Source organism: Panthera leo, chromosome B4 (genome assembly GCF_018350215.1).
Source record: "Panthera leo isolate Ple1 chromosome B4, P.leo_Ple1_pat1.1, whole genome shotgun sequence".
Classification (NCBI taxonomy): domain Eukaryota; kingdom Metazoa; phylum Chordata; class Mammalia; order Carnivora; family Felidae; genus Panthera; species Panthera leo.
Window position 1 is genome coordinate 105,176,290 of NC_056685.1, and position 24,135 is coordinate 105,200,424.

The 24,135-nt window shown below is 35.8% G+C and overlaps 1 protein-coding gene across 2 annotated transcripts in view; it reads left to right on the top strand.

Annotated features, from left to right (window-relative positions):
- Window positions 1–24,135, top strand: part of TMTC2 (transmembrane O-mannosyltransferase targeting cadherins 2) — a 412,004-nt gene that overhangs the window by 188,875 nt on the left and 198,994 nt on the right. For both annotated transcript variants that reach the window (XM_042947264.1, XM_042947265.1), the window contains exon 3: window positions 8,986–9,814. In XM_042947264.1, coding sequence (XP_042803198.1) covers window positions 8,986–9,814 — 829 coding nt within the window. The remainder of the gene's footprint in view (window positions 1–8,985; window positions 9,815–24,135) is intronic.

Consider the following 24,135-nt stretch of genomic DNA (forward strand, 5'->3'; position numbering starts at 1 on the left):
ACTCGTCATATCTTTTAAAATGCTAACCATTAAAATTCTTTTATTTTGTCTGTTAGTTGGTACAGGAAAAAAAAAGTTTCAGTCTTGTATATAGGGTAACTTTTAATAAGGAAGCCCGTTTTTTTTCTTTTAGGGGAAACACATACCCTGACAACTTGGTGATGGCAGAAATTTGATAAATCATATGAATATGTTCTAGAAACAATTTCTAATTATACCTTTAACCATGCATCCCTTCTTGTCACATTTTCAGAAAAGTATGCTTTTATATTCATGTTTTGGGGTGAGTCTCCAATGAGAACTATTTTAGAAGGAGGGCAGCTAGGAGAAATCCTATATTATTGATATAAGGAAAGTTTATGACTTCAATGATGAATAGTGGATACAAAGTAAAGGATGCTAAATTTTTGTTATGTCTGGATAGACTTTTCTCTCAGTTATTTTTATAACTTTCAGATACTGATTTTTATCTGCTTTATTATTACAACTCTACTATCATTGCCAAGGGCTTAATTTGGAATTAAATGAGCCTTATGCTTAAGTAATTTATTTTCATTAGTTTGCCAAAAATGAGTCTCATGATGGTTTTAATACTCTAAGGCAGAATGTTTACATTTTTCTTTCATTGAGTATAAAATATTCCTTTTCAGTTTCCTTTATGTCCCACAGAATCTGAGATCAGAAGGCAATATTGAAGCTGCCACTGTGAACGGCAGTTTTCCTTGAATAGTAGAGAGGGGAGCTGTTCTAGTTGATTTTTGCTCTTCTCTTGTGCTATTTCTTTAGGCAAAGACTCTCATAGAAGAAAATAACGCACTACAGAGCTTGTATAAAGGCATCACCACTAGTTAATATGACAGGTTCTTCTGATCAGCTTTGCCTTCATATTTCAGGTGATGTGTGAGAAAGATTTTGATGTTTTATGATAAGTTTCACATTATTTGCTCATTATAGCTTTTATTCTATTAGTGTTTCCGAAGACTAGAGATAAAAATGTCAACCATGAACTTGATATCCTTATTTGATTTTCATTCTACAATTTTCTATATCTGACAGTTCAGAAAAATCCCTCTAAAATTTTGAAATTAGAAATATATATCTATTTTTTTAATAAAATGGAGACTTATGCTGATTTCCCTTTTAATGTTAAATAACTTTTTAAGAGGTTAACTTAAAAAAATTTGAACTTTTACAAAGCTGACTTACTTAATTTTATAAATGAATAGTGATTTAAAACATGAAGGGTGGCTCACATGGTTAAGCGTCCCTCCCACTCTCGGTTTGGGCTCAGGTCATGATCTCACAACTCATGAATTTGAGCCCAGCATCGGGTTGTGTACTGACAGCATAGAGCCTGTTTGGGATTCTCTCTCTCTCTCTCTCTCTCTCTCTCTCTCTCTCTCTGTCTGCCCCTCTCCCGCTCTCTCTCTCTCTGTCTCTCTCAAAAATAAGCAAACATTTAAAAAATAAAAGTAAGACATGAAGGAATCCTGTCCATTCAGTAATTGACATAGAATGTATCTGATAACGATTCTTCTTAGAGATGTAATCATTTTCCCATTTCTAATTCTACTTTTGGCATGAAGTTGTACTCAGGAACATGGCTCTCCAGAACATGTCATTGCTTTTATGTGTATTTTCCATGGAGAGATATGGAGTCAAGCAGAAAAGTTGTGATATGAAGGTGCAAGGCCAGGTTTCTCTGTATGATGACAACCGAGTTGGCTTTGGAGTTGTGCATTATTATTTCATTTAATTCTTTGTGTGGGGGATTGGGAGAGAGGATTTACCATAACAGGATTTAAAATGTGTGAGATAATGACAAAAAACTGACTTTTGGTTTGAGGGTCAGTGTTTTTAAGAGTCATTTATTTGAATGCCTACAAATGTTAGGCTCTGTATTGATCTCTGGGGATTCAGAGATGTGCCAATTGTTATATCCTAGACCTAAAAGAACATTTTTAGGTAATAGTTTTATAATTTTCTATCTCCATTTGGATTCATTGTATTTTTATCTAATTTTCTTGGGTAATTAAGAAATGTTCTATCAAAATTAAGGTAAGGATTACAAAATAATTGTAGATAGACTGAATTAGGATATAGAAAAGTATTTTTTAAGGTTGAGAAACTTATTATAAAATAATTGCTACAGTAAATACTCAACATGCAAAGTATATGAACTAACACATAGACACTTATGTGTCCATAACCAGAGTTTAGATTTGTTAATATTATTTGTTTGTATTTTTGTTTCAAAAAATTGTTTTAACCCAAGAAATGTCAGTTTAGATATATCAGATTGTCAAAACTTTTTTTTTCTGCTACATTTTTTGGGGGGCCATGAATAAATGGCAACTACTCACAAATTTGAAGCCATCTTTGTCTTTTCATCCATCCATCCATCTTCCTTCCATGCCCTGCCCTAGAGATTTCATCATCTCATGTTTGGTGCAATTATTTCTATGCGTGAGGGGGGCGAGGGAAGACCCTACATATATATTGTATGCATTTATGAAAAATACGAGATTTTTTCCTGAATGGCCTATATAATTTTATAATATACATTTTTTGCAACCTGAGTTTTCATGAGTCATGTTACTATCTAATGATTTGGTTCATTTACTTAATTGCTCTACAGTATTTTTCATGTTGGTATATATGCATACATATGTAAATATATGTATCTATATACTATATGTTGTTGATATGTGTAGTTTATTCGTTTAGAGAGAGAGAGAGAGAGAGAACATGCGTGCACATGTGCAAGCGGGAGAGAAAGAAAATATTAATCAGGCTCTGCACCCAGTGCAGAGCCCAGTGCAGGGTATGATCCAGCAAACCATGAGATCATGACCTGAGCCTAACTCAAGAGGTGGATGCTTAACCAACTGAGCCACCCAGGCGCCCTTGGTCTATTCCTTTTAGTTGCTTTATAGAGCCATATTGATATCCCATGATGTATTTCCATACTTTCGAAATTTTTAGCTATTTCCTTATTTTTGCTTTTATAATCAATGCTGCATTAGAAACCTTTGTATTTAGATCTAAGAGGTTTTGTTAGAGAGTAACTAAATCTAGGTTACCAAATAGTAGTGCCCAAACGGCTCAGTCAGTTAAGTTTCCAACTTTGGCTTAGGTCATGATCTCATGGCTCAGGAGTTTGAGACCAGCGTTGGGCTCTGTGCTGACAGCTCAGAGCCTGGAGCCTGCTTCAGATTCTGTGTCTCCCTCTCTCCCGACCCCTGCCCCGCACCCACTCTCTCTCTCTCAAAAATAAAAAATAAAAATAAAAAATAAAAAAATAAATAAATAAATAATAAATAAATAAATAAATAAAAATAAAAAATAAACATTAAAAAAATTAGGTTACCAAATAATAGATTACAAAAATTATTAATTATCTTAATACTTCCAAATTTCTTACCAAACTAATTTATATTTTCCCAATTTGTAATGATTCTTGTTTCAACACAATTTTAGTGACTTTTTTTTTTTAAACGTTTTTTATTTATTTTTGGGACAGAGAGAGACAGAGCATGAACGGGGGAGGGGCAGAGAGAGAGGGAGACACAGAATCGGAAACAGGCTCCAGGCTCCGAGCCATCAGCCCAGAGCCTGACGCGGGGCTCGAACTCACGGACCGCGAGATCGTGACCTGGCTGAAGTCGGACGCTTAACCGACTGCACCACCCAGGCGCCCCAATTTTAGTGACTTTTATACTTTTATAGCCAATTCTTTTTTTTCCAATATTTTTTTTCACTTAGATTCTTTGAAATATGGTCTTTTTACTTTATTTTTCATTTTTATTGGAAATGAGTTATAATTGTTTATTATAATAATTGTATTTTCTCTGAATTTCCTGTCTGTATTTTTTAATCTTTTTTTTTTTTTTCTGTTGTATTATTTGCCTTTTGTGATTCACATTTAGGAGCCTATTCCCCCCCAACCCTCACCCCCCGGGGCAAAAAAAAAATTTTTGTCTTCTGTATATTGCAACAAGACTCGAATATTTCAGCTCTGAATTATACTTATTACAGAGATCTCAATTCCTTTGTAACCTGACCTTCATGATACTCATTTATTATACTAGGAATCCAATTTGTCCCAGAGCCTGGGAGAAAGTATTATTTATGTTTCATTATGATTTATTCACTTACAATGAGAAAAATATGCCTTAAAACTTTGTGAAATGAAAGCCAGAATCCCACAGTATTTTCAGTGTCAGTGCTAAGAATTAGACTTGTACAAATAGGTAACAATTCTCAACTTTGGCTGCATTAGGATTTCCTATGGAGTTATTAGTCACACAAGGGCATCGGTATTTTTAGAAGTTCACAATTAATATTGATGGTTCTTTAGATTTGAAAACTTTCTTTTAAGGCACTGTGATTCTTCTCCTCCTCAAGTGTTTTTCTAGACAGAATAGAACTTGTAAACTCTATAAGCTTAGGGTCTATGTCTGTCTTCTCATGGGTATGTATCCAGTGTGCAGTAGGATAGTGCCTGCCCCAGCCAGCAGTCTTAATGGTATGCTCAAGAATTCATTATGTTTTCACTATTAAACTGCAGTCACTTCCCAATGCCACCATCAAAGATTATACTCAGATCATGTTCCCTTTCCTGGACTTAGACTTCTCATCTTCGGAGTGTGGATTTTTAGTAGTTTTAACTTTCAAGTCTGTGGTGGCAATTCATAAGAACTCTCATACCTTATCTTACAAATAACTGAGTTGAATCGATTTGATAAACTAAGCCAAGAATAACAATAACAACAACAAAATGCTGAGGCTAATTGTCTGTCTTAATTCCTAATTGTAGCTCAATAAGAAGAGACTTTTTCTGGGTTTGTGAAAGTTATTTTTAGATGGTAATGAGTCTGAACCTTTTTATTTTTCCAGAATTTTCCAATATTCCAGAAAGTGAAATATTGGTGATGACTGAACATATTACTCCCCTTACCATTAAAAATTCCATAAATCATTATATGAAATACTGTTTTTTAAGTTTTTTTTTTTTATTTTGAGAAAGAGAGAGAAAGCAAGAGCGAGCGAGCATGCATGAACAGGGAGAGAGAGAGAGAGAGAGAGAAAGAGAATCCCAAGCAGGCACTGTGCTCTCATAGTGCAGTGTAGGGCAGGAATTCATGAACTGTGAGGTCATGACTTGAGCCGAAATCAAGAGTCAGATGCTTAACTGACTGAGCCACCCAGGCACCCCAAATACTTTTGAACTGAAGTTTGCCACAGATGTTTTAAAACACTGAGGCAGTTAATTCTGTGAATTTATCATTACTGTGATCTGATATTTAACAATACCATCTCTTAAAATTCTCATAATTTCCAACTGTTTGCTGTTTCTCATTTTCCTTATTTTGAATTTTTAACTTCTAACCTCCTCATTTCTTTTATACCTAGAAGTACCCCTTCTTTAAATATTTAAAATAGTTTTCAAAATAATTTTCACACTTAAAAGTAATACATCTGTCTCTCTCTCATTCTCTCTCTCTCTCTCTCTGTCTCTCTCTCTCTCTCTCTCTCTCACACACACACACACACACACACACACACATGCACACACAACTCTATGAATTAGAAACTTTTTTTGGAAGTGATAATTTCCAAGGTCTTAGAGGAAGATCCCTTTCATGATTTTAAAAGTTGGGAACCATGTAATCTATGTTAAAAAGTGCTGGGTCACCAGTTACAAAGAGACTATGGTGCTAATTCAAGAGAGGGCATTTGAGAATCAAATGATGACAGAAGGGATGGTGAGAAATGGACAGATTTGGCATGTATTCTGAAGTGACAGACTACTTGGTAATGGATCGAATGTGGAGGGAAGGAGAAAGGCTGGAAAGAAGAAACTGGTTACATAGTTTTACCACCTTCTGTGGTGGTGATTGGAGGAGGAACTATTTAGTGTTGGGAAGGTACAAAGTTCTATGTTGGGCATTTTGAATTTGAAGTACCTACGTGAATGTGCCCAACAGGCAATTGAATAAATGACTCTGGAGATGAAGGAAGGTTAAGGTGGAATCATTAGCATATATTAATATTTTTTAAAATTACGGAACTTTTGCTAAGATCATTAGGTTAACAATAGAGATGGAGCGGATGGTCCATGACCAGTTCTGTGGCTTCCAGCAATTGAAGGTGGGATGAACAAGAAGGAGTCTGAGGAAGAGAATCCAATGGCAGTTGCATATAATACACAGAGACTGTTTTAATAGAGGTTGTACATGCGTAAGATATATTGCTCTTTGTGGACTTTTTAAAATGGAGGTATAATTGACGTTTAACATTGTATCAGTTTTAGATGTACAACATATGATTTAGTGTATGTATATAATGCACATGATCACCACAGTAAGTTAATATCTGTTACCACACACACGTTTTTTTCTTGTGATAACAACTTTTAAGATCTGCTCTCTTAGCACCTTTCAAATATGCAATACAGTTTTGTTAACTGTAGACACCATGATGTACATGACATCTCCAGAACTTATTTATCTTATAACTAGAAGTTTGTACCTTTGACCACCTTCACCCCTTCATCCATTTTGACAAGCCTTTCATCCCTGTCTCTGGCAACCACCAATCTGTTTTCTTTCTCTGTGACTTTGGGGTTTTTGTTTTTTAAGGTTAAGTGTTTGTCTTTCTTCAGCTGACGTATTTCACTTAGCATAATGTCCTCAGTATCCATCCAGGTTGTTGCAAATGGCAAGATTTCCTCCTCTTTCTTCTTCTTCTTCTTCTTCTTCTTCTTCTTCTTCTTCTTCTTCTTCTTCTTCTTAATCTTATTTATTTATTTTGGGAGAAAGAGAGAGAGCAAGTGAGTGAGCGTGACCTGGGGAGGGGCAGAGAGAGGGAGAGAGAGAGAATCCCAACCAGGTTCACTGCTCTCAGCTCAGAGCCTGATGCAGGGCTCGATCACATGAACGGAGAGATCATGACCTGAGTTGAAATCAAGAGTCAGACACTCAATGACTAAACACCCAGGCTCCCCTCCTTCTTTTTTTGTGGGCAAATAATACTCCATCGAATATATATAGCATGCTTGTTATTTTTCATCTGTCTATTGACACCTATGTTGTTTCCATGTCTTGGCTCTTATAAATAATGCTGCAATAAACGTAGGGGAACAGATTTTTTTTTTTTTTAAGATAGTGATGTTGTTTTCTTTGTAAAAATACCTGAAGTGGAATTTCTGGATCATATGGTAGTTCTATTTTCAATTTTTGAGGAACCTCCATACCGTTTTCCATAGTTGCCACACTAATTTACATTCCTACCAGCTCTGCAAAAGTGTTTTTTTTTCTTTCTCTACATCCTTGCCAACACTTACTATTTCTTGTCATTTTGAGAATAGCCATTCTAATAGGTGTGAGGTGATATCACACTGTAGTTTTGGTTTAAATTTCCCTGGTGATCAGTGAATGTTAAGTACCTTTTCATGTATCTGTTGACTATCTCTTTGTCTTCCCTGGAAAAATGTCCATTTCGATCCTATGTCAACTTTTAATCAGATTTTTTTTTTCTTTTGAGTTGTATGAGTTATATGTTTTGAATATTAACCCCTTATCAGACATGATTTGAAAATATTTAGATTGCCTTTTTATTGTGTTGATGGTTTCCTTTGCTCTACAGAAGTGGTTTTTTGGGTTTTTGTTGTTGTTGTTGTTGTTGTTGTTGTTTGTGTGTGTGTGTGTGTGTGTGTGTGTGTGTTTTGGTTTGATGTAGTCCCATTTATATTTGTGCTGTTGTTGCCTTTTGTGGGTTGTTTAAACATTTTTTTAATGTGTATTTATTTTTGAGAGAAAGAGAGAGAGAGTGAGTGGGGATGGGCAGAGAAAGAGGGAGACAGAATCCTAAGCAGGCTCCAGGCTCTGAGCTGTCAGCACAGACCCTGACACAGAGCTCAAACTCATGACCTGAGTTGAAGATAAGATGCTTAACCGACTGAGCCACCTAGGGGCCCCTGTGGGTTGTTTTTTAAACTAAATATTTGTCATATCTTTAAGTCTCCAAGCACCATTCTGGTTGTCATTAATGTATAATTATATACAGTCTCAATGTGAGCAGTAAGATACTGCATTACCAAGGAATCATTAAAATTGGGATATACTATCCATCCCTCCCCCTTTCCATTGCCTCTTCAGGACTTAGATTGTTTGAGGTCACTACATTCTCACTCAGGTTGAAAGACTTTGCCAGAAAATTCTCATTAGCAAGAATGCCCTTTGGTCTTCTTCTTGTAATTTTCCGTCTTTCTCTTGAAATAAGGAAGTACATTATTGAAGTCATTTTATTTTTAGAAAGTTGTCATCGGTGTGGGAAATTTGGGATTCATGAAGAGTGTTATTAAATGTTTGATGTCACTGATGTCAGTGACAGCATGGGGTAGCAGATGAAAGCCTGGTTGATAAATTCTGCAAGAAAATTCAAGACAGTGAAATGAGGACTGGCATAGACAGAGCTAAATGCTGTTACTCCCTTGAGCCAAGCAGAATCTTGTCATACTCCATATTTTGGGGCATGCCTGCTCTTGGTTTTCCCTAGAATCTAAACCCCAAGGTGAAAGAAGATCGTTATCAGATGTCTTCTGTATCCCATGCACAGTACTAAGTACTTTTACACTGTGGTCTCAATTTAACCCGACACAGTTCTGAGAGGGAAATACATTCAATCCATTTTATAGAGGTCAAGAAAGTGAAGTTTTGGTTATTGGTATTTTAGAACAAGAAGAAAAAATAAAAAATGCTCATCAAAAGTCACGTACAAAGTAGGCTTCCAGAGTCCATTGTTTTTCAGGTTAAATTTCTCCCTAAACTTGTTTAAAAGGAGATGGAAATAAAGTCATGTATTTAAGACCTAATGTGGTTTGAACTGTCCACTTCAGAATGTCTTTTTGTCTCTAAATGTTGTGTTCCCATGCTGTATTGCCGATGGTCTTAATTTTTTCCCCTTCTCTTTTGGTTTCAGAGGAAGAACTTGTCTCTTTTCCTCAGCATTAGTTTGTTAACTTTCTGGGGGACTTCGCTTTTGGGTGCCCGATTATACTGGATGGGAAACAAGCCACCAAGCTTTTCCAACTCTGACAACCCAGCTGCTGATTCGGATAGCCTTTTGGCTCGGACGCTCACTTTCTTCTACTTGCCAACCAAGAACCTTTGGCTGTTGCTATGCCCAGATACACTCAGTTTTGATTGGTCAATGGATGCTGTGCCTCTGCTGAAAACAATTTGTGATTGGAGAAACCTACACACTGTGGCCTTCTATGTCGGACTCCTCCTCCTTGCCTACTATGGCTTGAAGAGCCCAGGCGTGGAAAGAGAATGCAATGGGAAATTTGTAACAAATGGCAAGCAGAATGCAAATGGACATAGCTGCCATTCAGATGTGGAGTACCGGAACTCAGAGATTAAGCCCAGCTTTGCATCCAAAGTAGAAAATGGCATTAAAAATAATGTATCACAGAGAACACAACTTCCTTCTACCGAGAACATTGTTGTTCTTTCTTTATCTTTGTTAATAATACCATTTGTTCCTGCCACGAACCTGTTTTTCTATGTGGGCTTTGTAATTGCAGAGCGAGTATTGTATATTCCTAGTATGGGCTTCTGCCTCCTTGTTACAGTGGGTGCCAGAGCCCTTTATGTCAAAGTCCAAAAGCGGTTTCTCAAGAGCTTGATTTTTTATGCTACAGCTACATTAATTGTTTTCTATGGACTCAAGACTGCAATCAGGAATGGAGACTGGCAGAATGAGGAAATGCTGTATAGGTCAGGGATAAAAGTAAACCCAGCTAAAGGTAATATTTTATTTTATACTTTTGCCTGGACAGTTTACTCACTGTGCCTTTTTATGTCCTTGCTTCTTGCCTAAAAACACAGTATTAAGGAGGAAAAGGTCCTTTTACACAATACCTCTATCTCTCTTTCATTTCATTTTTTGAAGAGATGAGCAGTGCAGCCAATTAAAGACGTATCCAGAATTCCGTATTTGGAATAGGCAGGTATTTTCTTACGTTCTGGACTGCATTTGTCCAGAGGAATTAGAATGCGTGTGTAAAAGTATTGACTGTCGTAAGAATTGAGAAAAATGCTTGGTTTCTATATTTTAAATACTTAAATAGACATCATCTCTTTCATCATGTAATGAAAGTCAGGCTGTCCCTCTTGAGTATATGTTAGCTTTCCTGTTTTCCAAACATTGCCTGAGGAAACAGCATACGACTTGCATCGACATCTTTAAAAGATTTGGAGGTAAGGCTACCTCTGAATCTTGGAATCGTGTCTCTAGGTGTCAGTGTGCGCGCATACAAGTGTGAGTCACCCTTAGCTTTGCCGAGAGGCTAAATAACCTGGATGTTGCCAGGCAGCTAGCACATTCTTACTTAAGAGTTCTTAAGTCACTTAGGGAAATAAACTTCACTATACAATAAGATTGATCATATATTTCATTATTGTTTTTGGTTTAGAAAACTATTTTAGCAAATCACAGACTCTTTAGCCAGAATAGAAAGTCTCCCTCAAAGCATAAATGAGTAGTCAAAGTTGTTACAGTGATTTCTCTGGTTTAGGCAATGGAATAATGATAGAAGCCAGAGAGCAGTTAAATGAAAACAAGTGCACCTCTAAGTGCAGAAATATATCATGGTAAATAGTGCTAACTAGTTCTGTTCTTCATAAACCATTTTTAAAGTTATTTATCTTTTACATTATGGTAGCTGAATAGCATTTGAACTGGACTTTTCCTACTTTTCCTAACACAGTTCTGAACCAGTATTCAAATACAAAAAGTGTAAAACTGTTCCAAATGTATGGAGTGACATACTGATGGGTCTTGGGATATATATGCAAAGATCTAGATACCCCAGAAGCAACTCTGTTATCCTTATCTGATTGCCAATTAAGGGTTCAGCGAGCAGCTACTCATTTCTTTAAGCCAAGGAGGTAATTGTTGGTACTCGCAATACTTAATAGATTGCAGGGATTTTAATGGGAGTAGAAACATTAAAATTGAGCTGGTGCATAGCAGAGAATTCCTCAGTTGTGTGGAAACAAATCTTTACCATGTGGCTTTTGTAGGTAGTGAATGCTGCACAGTTTAGTGAATGCATGAACCCAATTCTTGCTGTAAAACATGTTGCAATCAGTTCTCACAGAATGCTTTTCAGCTGGTTTTTCTTCACTGGTAGATGAAAGTATATAAAGCAAGGCTATGTTGCCAGTTTATTTTCCTGCTGTTTAAAACCAGATACATTGTAAGGAATGAAAAACAAAAAAGCCAGCGTGTTAATTTCATCACAGGGTCGTTCTGCAGATTTATTAAATTCATTGGTTAAGTTTCAGGTTAACCTACTGTAACAAGGAGCCAAGATAACAGTGGCTTAACTAAGATAGAAGCTTTATTCTTTCATGTAACAATCTAAGTATATGCAGCCCAGAGCTGATAAGATGGCGCCATGGGTTTTCAGGATTCGGGCTCCTTCTCTTTTGTTCCCTTGCCATCTCAGTAGTGTCACCCTGTCCACATGGTCCAAGATGGCTCATTATCACATCAGCACTTCAGCTAACAGGAAGAGAGAAAAAAGTGCAAGTGGTGGGTGTACCCATTCTCTTTAAGAGTGTATCACGAAATTGCACACACCATGTGTGCTCACTGACTATTGGCCACACCTAGCTGCAAGGAAGGCTGGAAAATGTTATCTTATTCCTGAGAAGCCAAGTATCCAGCCAAATTTCATTACTCTTGAAGAAGTGTGTGGGGGGTGGGGAGGGGGAGGGAGGAGCAGATATTCAGATGCTAGAGTATGTTGTCCCTGTCCCAGCATAGGTGGAAAAGCATTTTGTAAACTCCTAGGTTTTCCTAGGAGATACATTTCTAGATATATTTGGCTAATATACTTTTAACAGTTATAATTCCAATTTTGATTAAGTTATTTTGGTGACATGGTTAAAATGCTTGATTCTTCATCCATTCACTCAGTAAAACAATTATGAAGCATTTCCTCCAATATATTTTCCTGTCTCCTTCCTAGAACTTGAGAAGTGCTAAAGTAATATTTAGGTGCTCTCAATATTATTAGTTAAGTGAATATATCACTGACTAGTATTATGAGTCCTTTGAAACCTCAAAAATTGAATTCCTGGGGAGTGCCTGGGTGGCTTAGTGGGTTAAGCATCTGACTCTTGATTTCAGCTCAGGTCATGATCTCACCATGGTGAGATTGAGCCCTGTGTCTGGCTTTGTGCTGGGCGTGAAGCCTGCTTAAGATTCTCTCTCTACCTCTGCCCCTTTCCCCCACTTGCTCTCTCTCTCTCAAAACAAAAAAAATTGAGGGGCGCCTGGGTGGCGCAGTCGGTTAAGCGTCCGACTTCAGCCAGGTCACGATCTCGCGGTCCGTGAGTTCGAGCCCCGCGTCAGGCTCTGGACTGATGGCTCGGAGCCTGGAGCCTGTTTCCGATTCTGTGTCTCCCTCTCTTTCTGCCCCTCCCCCGTTCATGCTCTGTCTCTCTCTGTCCCAAAAATAAATAAAAAACATTGAAAAAAAATTAAAAAAAAAAAAATTGAATTCCTGAACCCTGTACCCCTCCCCTCTTCCCGCCCTGCAACCCCATCACCATCACCTGTACCCCTGTTTTACTTACAGCTTTGACCATCTCAGTTGATGGTAACTCCATTTTCCCAGCAACTCTGACCACTATTTTAGAGTCATCCATACCTCTTCTTTTTCTTTAACACTGACATCCACTTCATCAGCAACTCCTCTTGGCTCTGTCTTTAAAAATATGTCCAGAACTTGGCTACTTTTTATCACCTCTACTACTACCACTATGGCCCAAGCCACCATCATCTTTCATGGGATTACTACTAAAAGCCTCTCACTTAACCTCCCTGCTTCTGTTTTCTTGCCTGTTAGAGAAGAGAAGGCATTCTGTAATGAATATATTGAATAATAAATGTTAAAGTCATAGTCTTTCTCCCTGAAGAATTTATAATCAGTTTTAGAGATACGATCTATATGCATTGAAGAAGATGAAAGTGTTAAATATTATGCTGTTGATAGATAAGGAACTGAGATATACTTCATAATAAGAGGGATAGAATTGGAAATGGAGGTAGTTTGGGATTCCATGAGTCCCTTCCGTGCCATATGCTTCCATTTTGATACAAGGCAAAACTAGGTTCTTTATTTTTTTCTATTTATAACATGCTAATAATAATGCTGGCTATGATTACTTCCTTAGGAATTATGAGACTGGTAGTGATCTTCCTTTAGGTATTTTTTTTTTTTTTTAGTCTCCTGTTATTTGAGTCTAGCAAAAGATTAGAAACCCTTTAAAGCCAGTCCTTTTTAAGGTTGTCAGAGATTACAGTTATTTCATTGAGTTATTTTTTCCCCCTCCTTTGAAAGCTTTTGCAAATTTTGGAGCACTTCAGTCTACCATGTGCTTTAACAGAATATGATTTGAAGCCTCATGAAGCATTATACATTAAAGCTGTTGCCTTCAGTAATGGGTCCTGTAGACAGCTGCCAGTCATTAACTGATTGGATGCAAATGATGATGGGTGAAGCCTGTCGTAGTGACTGTGCTGCTAATTTATGGTTTAAATCTGGATAGTGGAGAAATGATAGCTGATTTGGACTATGTAAACCACAAGTCCTGTCTCATTATGTGGTTGATAGTGTCAGGAAAATACTAGACATAGTTGATTACTGTAGTTTGCTGATTTCACAATGACTCTTTGCATTTTTGTGCTTAGGAAAGAGGAAATTTTCTCTGATGACTGCTTTAAGGAGCAACACACATAATATTTGAAAGTGTTTGTATGCGGGCATGTGTGTGTGTGTTTAAAACAACATATTTTGGAAACCATATTGATTAGTATCTGCTTGAAAAAAAACATTTTTTAATTCATTAAAAGTGGTTACATGTATGACCACACTTCTTCGTGGCCTCTGGCTTTCTCTAAATCCCCATATGTTTGGCTCTCTGGAGAATTGGGTACCATCGATCTGCTACTGTGGCTTTTTTGAAGGCACTACCCAATTTTCATTTTCTTTCTCTCATTTTCCACACCTCTTTCTTCTATAGGATGGCCTCTTTCCTAAATTGATTCATTCTCAAGGTTCTGTCCAAAGATTGCCTTTATTTTCCTTTTTGTATAGATTCTAGAACACTTCCTGGTATATATAGTAGGGGGTTGGTAAATATGTAATTGAATTTCTAAATTATTTTCCTCATGACCTCTTATCCACGTGGAACTTTTCCACTTGGATGTTTTGCCAGTACCTCAAGCTCATCACCATCTTCCTTAAAACCAACTACTTGCCCACTTCTTTATTCATTAAGGTCATAAGCACAAACTAGCAAAGTTATTATACAGAAACAGATCAGTGAACACATAAACTTAACAAAGAATGATAGCAGATAGGTGGCATATCTGGTATCCCAAAGGCATTTAAATTTTTTTAAGTTATAGATTAGAAAAATCAAGTAATTTCCTTAGGAGAGTTTATTAACTATCAATTTGCTTTAAACAACATGACTATGATTTTTAATTGTTTGAAAATAATTTCTTGAAAAATAGGAGCAATTAAACAGGGTTAATCCAAGGAAAACTTGTCCAAAAGCTAAAGTTTGTTTTAATGTCTGTTTCTAATGTAAATGTGTGAAATGATATAAGTGATGTATATTTAATGACACACATATTTAAAACTCTAAAGGTGATTACCCAAGGGTTCTATACTCAGTTCCTCTTTATGCACATGACAAACACTGCCCATTTTGATATTGAAAAGGATAGAAAATAGTTGTTGCAGCCATACGGAGTTTGACAATTTTTCTTTCTTCCTGGAATTATGTAAAACTGATAGTGCTGTTTCAACCCCATGTAGTTTCTGATTTCAAGCAGCAAGTGTGTTGAGGGAATAGCATTTTACGTAGGAAACAACTCATAATTTAAGTGAAATCTAAACCTTCAAGTCATGTGAAACTTGACTAATTCATTGTAGATTTTATGGTCTGAGTTTTTGTTTACCTCTCGTTGAGTGTCTTCTTTAATTGTGGTGAACTGCTAGCATTTAAACAGCTAACACTGAAATTGTATAGTAAATGTTCCCGTATTTCTTAGGTAATTTATTTTGTTATTTCTGAAGTAAGATGAAAATATTTTAAAAGGGGTTTAAATTTTTATAAAAAATAAAATTTAGCAGTAAAGTCAGGAAGGGCAATGAGTGTAGCATTTTACTTAAGACCAGCTGGCCTGGGTTAAAAATCTGTAAAATACAGATTTTCACTTTTAACAGAGAGATGTGATAGGAGGGAGCTAGCAAAAAGCACCAGGAAAGGCTGATTGTGAGAAAAATACTACAAAGTTAATTCAGGCTTCCACAGAGTAGAGAAATTCTATGTGGCTTCACCTCAATCCATCTCTTCTCTCTTGAGTAGAAAATTAAAATATAAAATAATGGGAGTGGCAAGAATAAAATGAAAATGTCTCATTAGCTCAACCAAAGTATTTTAAAAAAATAAATATGTTAAGTTGTTAAAAAATAAGGCCAGTTTAAAACATTTGAGTTTTGAAGGAATCAGTGGTTGCTTTTTAGTTGGGATGGGGTAGCTACAGACGTTCCAAAGCATCAGGTTTCCTTGCCTCTAAGAACGGAAGTGACATATAAATCTTTTCTTTAGTTCCAGCTCTCATGACCCCAAGTACAGTTGTATGGGGGAAAAAAAATACTGGACCACAATATGAAGCAGGTGACACACTACTTACCCTGTCTTTAAAATTATCCATAACAAAACTTTTAGAATCTTTATGGGCTTTTGAAATCTCTAAAACCTATAATTAACATTGCCTTAGATTGAATACATTTTACCAGTGGCTATATTTCAAAGGAATTCAAACTAGCATATTATTAAAACAAATATGAAGTTAAATTATTCTGATTTCCATACTAGTTTTTGTGATTAATACTTAAAATGCAAACATTTTTGCTTTTCCTAAATATATCTGAAAAGATGAGAAATGTGTATACATACTGTTTAAAGAATACTACCAAAACAAGTAGCCATTTCACAGTTAAGAACACATTAGACCAGTATCTTTGAAGACCTTCCCCCATTCGTCTTTTTTCAGTTTTGTTTCTTTTGATTAATTTCTTTTATTTTATGCTAGAACCTCCATTACAATGTTAAACAGAAGTGACGACAGCAAATTTTTTGTCTCATTCTTCTTGAAAAAAGGATGTTTTTAGTATTTCACCATTAATTACGGGCATTTTGCAGGTTTTTCTGTAGATGCTTTTATCTGTAGAGTTTTCTTCTTATTTCTAGTTTAAGATTTGTTTTTAGGAATTAATATTGATAATGTCACAGATTTCCCCCCACTCAATCTGTTAATTTGATGATTTATATTAATAGATTTTCTAATGAATGTACTTTGCATTCGTGGAGTAAACCCAGGAATTATAATGTGTTATCATTTTTATATTCTTCTAAATTTGTTTTTTACCCATGTTCTTTAATGAGATTGGCAATTCGGATCTTGTGCTATCATATTCTGGTTTTAGAATCAATTAATCTTTCAGAATCAGTTTGGGAGTATTACTTCTTTTGTGTTTGCTGAAAGATTTTGAGTAAAACTAGAGTTACCTTTTTCTTTATAATTGGCAGAATGTGCCTGCAAACCTGGCTGAGCCTGAGGTTTTGTTTACAGGTGGACATAATTTATTCTACTTTCTTCATTTCTTCCATGATTTTGAAAACATTTAAGATTGACTTTTGGATCGATTTCAGGATTTTTTTTTTTCTTCCTGGATCTTGTTCAGTTTAACTAGTTTCAAATTTATTTGCACAAAGCTATACATAATGTTCTCACACTATCTTTTTGGAAATCTCTGTTGCAAGATTAGTTTAAAACATATTTTTACTTTGAGAGGATTTGAACAACAGATGTGTTGCCCCAAACTTTGTGAAGGTGGATTTATGTATAGGAATTCCCAGGGAATTTTTTTATTCTTTTTTTTCTGTTTGTCCAGATATTTTTGACAGAGAATGCATTTGCCTTCTCCTCTGAGGTCTGTTTTTTTTTTGTTTGTTTGTTTGTTTTTTTTTTGCTCGTTTGTTTGATTTTGTCTAGTTCATCTCTTTAGGCTGTTTGCTTTCAGGGGCTTGAGTTTATGTGGTTTCTGCAATCTGAACTCTCACTTAAAGCTGATTAAAGCCCAAGGCCTCGTTCATCATAACGTCACATATGCAGAGTGAATGACATCCTCAGAGCTGTTTACCCTTATGGATTCCTGCTTGCAAGCAGTTTCTAGACCTAGGGATTCCCCTTAACTTTCCTACCAACTAATACGTTCCTTAACAAATATTTTTATTTTTTGATCTAGCATTTTTATGCATTCTGTACAAGGAGGGGATGTCTGGACATTGCGTTCCACCTGCTGCCAGGATGGGGAGGCTGAGAAAGGATTTCAAATCTGGCATCTATTAAGAAATGGTTAGCTGTATTACAAGTTATTTTTGAGCATAGAGTCATTTGTTTAGTCTTAAACTAGTATTTTTGAAATTTTAAATTCTCTTTTAACAAAAGAGAACCAAGCTACTAAAGTAAGCTGACAAGTATATCAGAGCACTATCTAATACAAAATGAAATTAGAGGTATTTAACTGTTATAAATCACAGAGGGGTAAAATATATTTGTTTCCTGCTGTAATAAGAAGTTACAGATAATGTCGCAGATACTGCAGGTTTTTAAGAAAGCAAACAGAACATGTTTTTTAGTTTAGCCTTTATTACGCATATACCCCTATCCACCCATCACTGGTGATCATGGATTTAAAAGATTTCAGTTAAGTCTCACGGGATTATGGAAAAATCTGAGATGTTCCAACTCTTATGATAATTTTTGAAAAAGGGTTAGTTGTAGGAGAATGTTTATATATCATTCTGTTGGGAAGATGGCCAAGACAAAGTGTGAGCCCTATTTTTACATTCAGGTATTAAATTAAAAATCTCCTCTTTTTAGCTTTGCATATTAGTATTAAACTTGTATGTTATTTTGGAATATGAATATTACCAGCCAGGGGGATCTAGCAGGAATATACATATTAACTAGCGTACTAAAAATTAAATAAGGATAAAACATATTAAAAGTTTTGATTTAATAGATAATAATATTGTTTTCCAAGTAAGAAACCATAATCCAATTTGATTAAATAGTAGAGAGAAATTAAAAAAAAAAAAGACCATCTGGAAGGCAGAGCTATATTAGAGGCTTTATTGTGTCATACGTTTAGGAGTTCAGGATTCTAATTCCCAATAATACTAGCTGCCACTCTGAACATTCATTCAGTCATCTTAAACAGCATAATTCAATTCTTTTATGTAAAACGCCGCAGGATATTATATTAAAATATCAACATTAATATCTTTTTTGGAAGGGGTGTAGACATACATGTTAATTAGGAAACTTTCTAGGGATTTTAAATTTAGAGAGAAGGAACTGGATGAGATATTTAGTAAAACAGCTGAGAGTCACATTTTGACAAAAACAGGGATTACTGAGATGTCAATGCACTGTTTCTGTGAGTGCAGTTCTTCTGGATGGGAGAGGAAGCTCACAGTTTTATAATGTTTGGGGCTCTGTGTATTGCAACTGGGAGCTTCTAAAATAAATGCGAGAAATCATTTTTCTTCTTTCTTCTCTTCTCTTGGGGAAAGGGAGTAAATTTCTTCAATTATATATCATGAGGCGACCAGCAAAGACCAGAAGGTCTGATACGTTGATAGATTATCTGTTTTTACTTCATCAGTTGGCTTACTCTCTGAGTCTTACAAATACACTTTGGTGGTGTGCAATACTGATATACAGTACCTCATTTCTCTACTTAACTCTGTTTTTAATAATCTGAATATTTTCCAAGGCTGGCTTCAAGTCATGTTCACCCTAGTGGTTAAGATTGAATAGTGTTGTCTGTATTTGTATGAGTGTTGAAACAGTTTTAAAATAGAAGTGAGTTTCTGGGCTTATGTAATGAAAATATGAGCATATTAATTAATGACATTGTACAAATCTTTGTATTCTGTATTTTTCTTATCTTCAGTCTAAATGATATATTTGAGGGGCGCTTGGGTGGCTCAGTCGGTTAAGCTTCCGACTTCGGCTCAGGTCATGATCTCACAGTTTGTGGGTCCGAGCCCCGCGTTGGGCTCTGTGCTGACAGCTCGGATTCTGTGTCTCCCTCTTTCTCTGCAACTCTACCACTTGTGTGCTTGTTTGCTCTCTCTCTCTCTTTCAAATATAAATAAACATTAAAAAATTAAAAAAAATAAATGATATATTTGAGACTACTTTTGCTTTTGAAACTCTATTATTTGGAAGCAGTGATACGGGATTTTAAAGTATCTTTTGTTGTTCCACATTAGGATAATGATTTTTAGATCATTTTTGAGGGCAGGCGATACCATCCCTAAAGTCCTTCCTGTGCCATGCCTCTTTGCTCTAGGATGTGATTCTAGAAGTAAGAGGTTATGTGGTGCTTTGCTCTGAGGCCTATCATGCTTTGGTTGTGGCTACTGGTTCTCATTCCCAAACTGAACCTAGAGTAGATACTTACTTTTGAGGTTTTAACCTAAAAGGTTGGATTTTAAAAAGTGTATCCTAACCTCAGTTCTGATTATTTGATAGGAAAATACAGCTTCTCTGGGCACTCGTGTCTCAATTGGTTAAGTGTCCGGCTCTTGATCTCAGCTCAGGTCATGCTCTCACAGTTCATGAGTTCGAGCCCCACATGCTGCAGAGCCTGCTTGGGATTCTGTCTCTCCTTCTCACTGCTCCTCCCCCACTTGTGTACGTGCATGCTTTCTCTCTCCTCTCAAAATAAACTTAAAAAAAATATTTAAAAATTTTAAAAAATATAGCTTTTCTATGGGTTTTAATCAACTTGGCATGTAATTAGTTTGCATGTCAATATTACTTTAAGACTCATGGATAAAATAATACAGATTTATGTCCCCCAAACCACATAATCTAATCATCTCATATAGGTCGTAATGTTCATTAATCACTCATATGTGCCCAGTGGATGTGTTTGTTGCAAAAGGTCCTGTAATAGCCTCTGAGAATCCCCTGCTGTGATGCCAGCTAGTTAAGATTAGAACTTCCGGAGACTAAACCAGCCCTTCTCTTTCTTATATACCTCACTTGATATGATAATGTCATTTAGTGCATTGACCCTTCGGATTCTTCCTATTTATTTTACCCTTGTGTGTAATAGATTGCTTTCACTGTTTGGAAGTACAGTGTTCTGGATTGTACATTTAAGTCTGTTAAACAAGAAATAGCATTCTTCGTTTCAATATCATGTTTTTCAAGTGATACAAAAATGCCTGAAGTATTTGCTGTGTAGCCTTTTTAAAGAACCTTTATCTCATGAACTGTACAGAAAAAAAGGCAAAGACAATTAACCTCCCTCTATTCTGTTGTTATAGTCAGCTGAAAGTACGGGAAAATACTTTAAAATGATAGTTGCCCAAGATTTGTGCATATAGCAAAGGTAATTAGTGTTTTTAGAAATTTCATATTCAATAGATAATTGTTCTTTTTTTCTTATTAGCATGCATAAATATTTTTTACTCACATGGGTTATTGAAATTTGTATTTTTACTAATTATATTTTTAAAGCCCCTTTTCCCTAGTATTAACTCTACTTTTGCAATGTTCAGTACTAGCTTCTGAGTTGATAAAAGTGACTGTCAAAAATTAATATAGAGAGGCTAATGTAAAGTATGAAATAGTGTCCTGATACACTATATTTGAGATGTACTATGTTTTTATTTAGAAGCAGATTTTTTTGGATAACATATGAACTTGATGATTTTCAAAACTTTGAGTTTTGTTTTTGTTGGCCTGGATTTACTTGGCAATATAGTTCTCAATGGCACACTCAGAGATCCTGAATATAGGAGACGTCCTATAAAAAAGTGTATATCTAATTGGTTATGTTTCTAATAGATGATAATGAAATACCATTCCTTTTCCATAATAATGTACTTTTCAGAAAATATATCTCTTATCTTATTTCATCATCTCAGTCATGCTGGAGTTTAACTTGGGCAAGCATCTTTACACCCGTTTCACAGATGAAAAATTGAGAGGCAGAGTGGTTAAGGAGAAATAGCATGGCAAAAAGTGCCGATTTTGCAGTAAGGTAGGTGTGGGACCTAATCTTAACCCAGGCTCTTAATAGCTGTTTTCATTATTCTTATAGTGTTATCACAACCCCTCTGAAACTCAAGTTGCTGATCTGTATAGTGAGTGTGCAGTACCACACAGGGTGTGTGTAGCATATCCAGGCCAGGGTGTGGCCCACAATTCAAGCTTGCTGAATTACAGCTTTTACTATTGCTAATAAGAAATGGAAGATTCGAGTAATTTACTTGAGTATACCCAGATCTAATTGGTAACAGGACTCTACTAAAACTTTGGTTTGGGATATTTTGTTTTACATTTCCACATCAAAATTCTTTTAGTGACCATTAGTAGGAAACTAACCTGGGCCATTTGATGGCATCATCATTCAATGATGACAGGATTCACTATGAGATAAAGCAGATTATGAGATTCGATTTTAAGAGAACAAAGGAGGGATGCATTTGTGGCTCAGTTGGTTAAACAGCTGACTTCAGCTCAGGTCATGATCTTAAGGTTCTTGGATTCGAGCCCACCTTGGGCTCTGTGCTGACAGCTCCGAGCCTGGATGGAACCTGCTTTGGAGTCTGTGTCTCCTTGTCTCTCTGCCCCACCCCCGCTACTGTTCTTTCTCTCTCTCAAAAATAAATGAACATTTAAAAAAATTTTAAAAAAGGAGAACAAAAGATCCCCTTGTAAATAAATAAAAGGATTCTCTTTCTCCCCCCTGGAGTTGTTTAGGATTCTTGATATAGTTGTTTAAAAACTCTTGGCTTTCCTAAGCATTTTTCATCTTTCAGACCTGAGCCAGACTCAGACAATGGCACTCATGATAGAAGCAAGGGATTCTTTGGGACATTTCTCTTTCTGATACAAAATCAGAAGCAACTCAGCCACTCCTTATAATCAATCTAAAGGTGCCCATTGAACAACTTCACAGTCTCAGTCTGACTTCATGAGAGATCAGTCAGATTTGAGGAATTTCTAAAAAGCCTGCACTGTATCAGTAGCCTGTTATGTAAACAGGGTCACTGTATGTGGTGTGCCGGCTTATATATTCACCAAGTGTTTTTGTTGTCTACTTTTAACAGTGTGACAGGCTCAAAAGGGTCTGTTTTTAAGATCTGAAGAGAAACTCAAGGTTTAGGTGCTTCCAAATTCATTACACTTCTAAATGCAGTTGTATTTACTATGATATTATTATAGTACTGTGGGTTAGTTATTCTGAAACTTTGCAGACAGCACGTTGCCATTAGAAAGGGATATAGAGCAGATTTTTTGTTTTGTTTTGTTTTTTAAATTTTTTTTTTAACGTTTATTTATTTTTGAGACAGAGAGAGACAGAGCATGAACGGGGGAGGGGCAGAGAGAGAGGGAGACACAGAATCGGAAGCAGGCTCCAGGCTCTGAGCCATCAGCCCAGAGCCCGATGCGGGGCTCGAACTCACGGACCGCGAGATCGTGACCTGAGCTGAAGTCGGATGCTTAACCGACTAGGCCACCCAGGTGCCCCTTTTTGTTTTGTTTTAATGGAGAGACCATGGGAAAACTTCTGACCACAGATGAGAGAAGTGCATGAATAAAGGCAGGCACAGGGGAGATGCAGCAGCGCAGATCACGAGTGGAACTGGTAACAGACACTGGGCTATAGATATGGGGGTGGCCCATCATGTCAGTGTCAGGAATGTGGTAGAGATGACAGATGCTAAGATGCTAAGGAACAACTCTAAATGTGTTGAAACGCAAAAACCTGCTCTGAATTTTATATGTGTATATTGTACTATGCACATAGATATTATAGTGACTAACAATGTTTTCAGGACAGTGTTAACATGTTATTGGGCTACTAAATTTTACCATGTCACTTTTAATACTTGTTTTTTTCTTTATAGGAATAAATTTAGTTTCAGGTTCATCCGAAGTAACTAAAGATACAGAACTAAGAGGAAATAATTGCATATTATAAAATTGCTATAATTAGAATTACATAAAAGTATATGGTATGAATTCTGGTATCCTATGAATCATAGTCTTTACATTATGTCTGCTTTTTCACTTTACATCTTAACTAGACAGTTTCTTTTCTTTTACCCACTTAATATGTTCTTTCTTGTAATAATTCAAGGTTTCGTTACTATAGGAAAAATAAGTTCTTATCGTCTTATAAGGACTTTTATTTCCCTGGAGTGACTATCAATAATTAGTAAAAAGCCCAGGCTACAAATGTTGACTCCCTTATGGTCTTTACTAATGGAAGGAGTGTAGTTTAATATATATATACGTATTATATAATATGTATATTATATATATGTATATGTATATATGTATATGTATGTATGTATATGTATATATATTATATATGTATATGTATATATACATATATGTATATATATGTATATGTATTATGTATATGTATATTATGTATACATACATAATATGTATATATATTATATAATATGTATACATATATATAATATGTATATATATACAATATGTGTATATATATATTGCATTTATTGCAAGTTCCATGCAGTTACGTGGCTCTTTTTAATTCTCCTTTGGCAGTTTTCTTTCCCCCTCTTTAAAGTGAGAAAGTTTAACATAATTAACCTTTATAACTTAAAATGATACTTAAGTTATATCTTTGGTAATCCCATTTTGGGGAATCTACCTAAAGTCCTGTGTTCCATAGTGATTATAAGCAAGGGCTTTGGAATGAGACAGACATAACTTTTACCTTTATTAGTTTATACAGGTCACTTGACTTCCCTGAGACTCAGTTTCCTCATCTAGTATTAACTGATGATAATCTTCTTTATTATATGGATTAAGAGTTAATATATACACAACATTTAGGCCTGTCATCTGAATGGACATAATTCTTACCAGACACATTAGACACTACTGTATTTATTTTATTTTGCA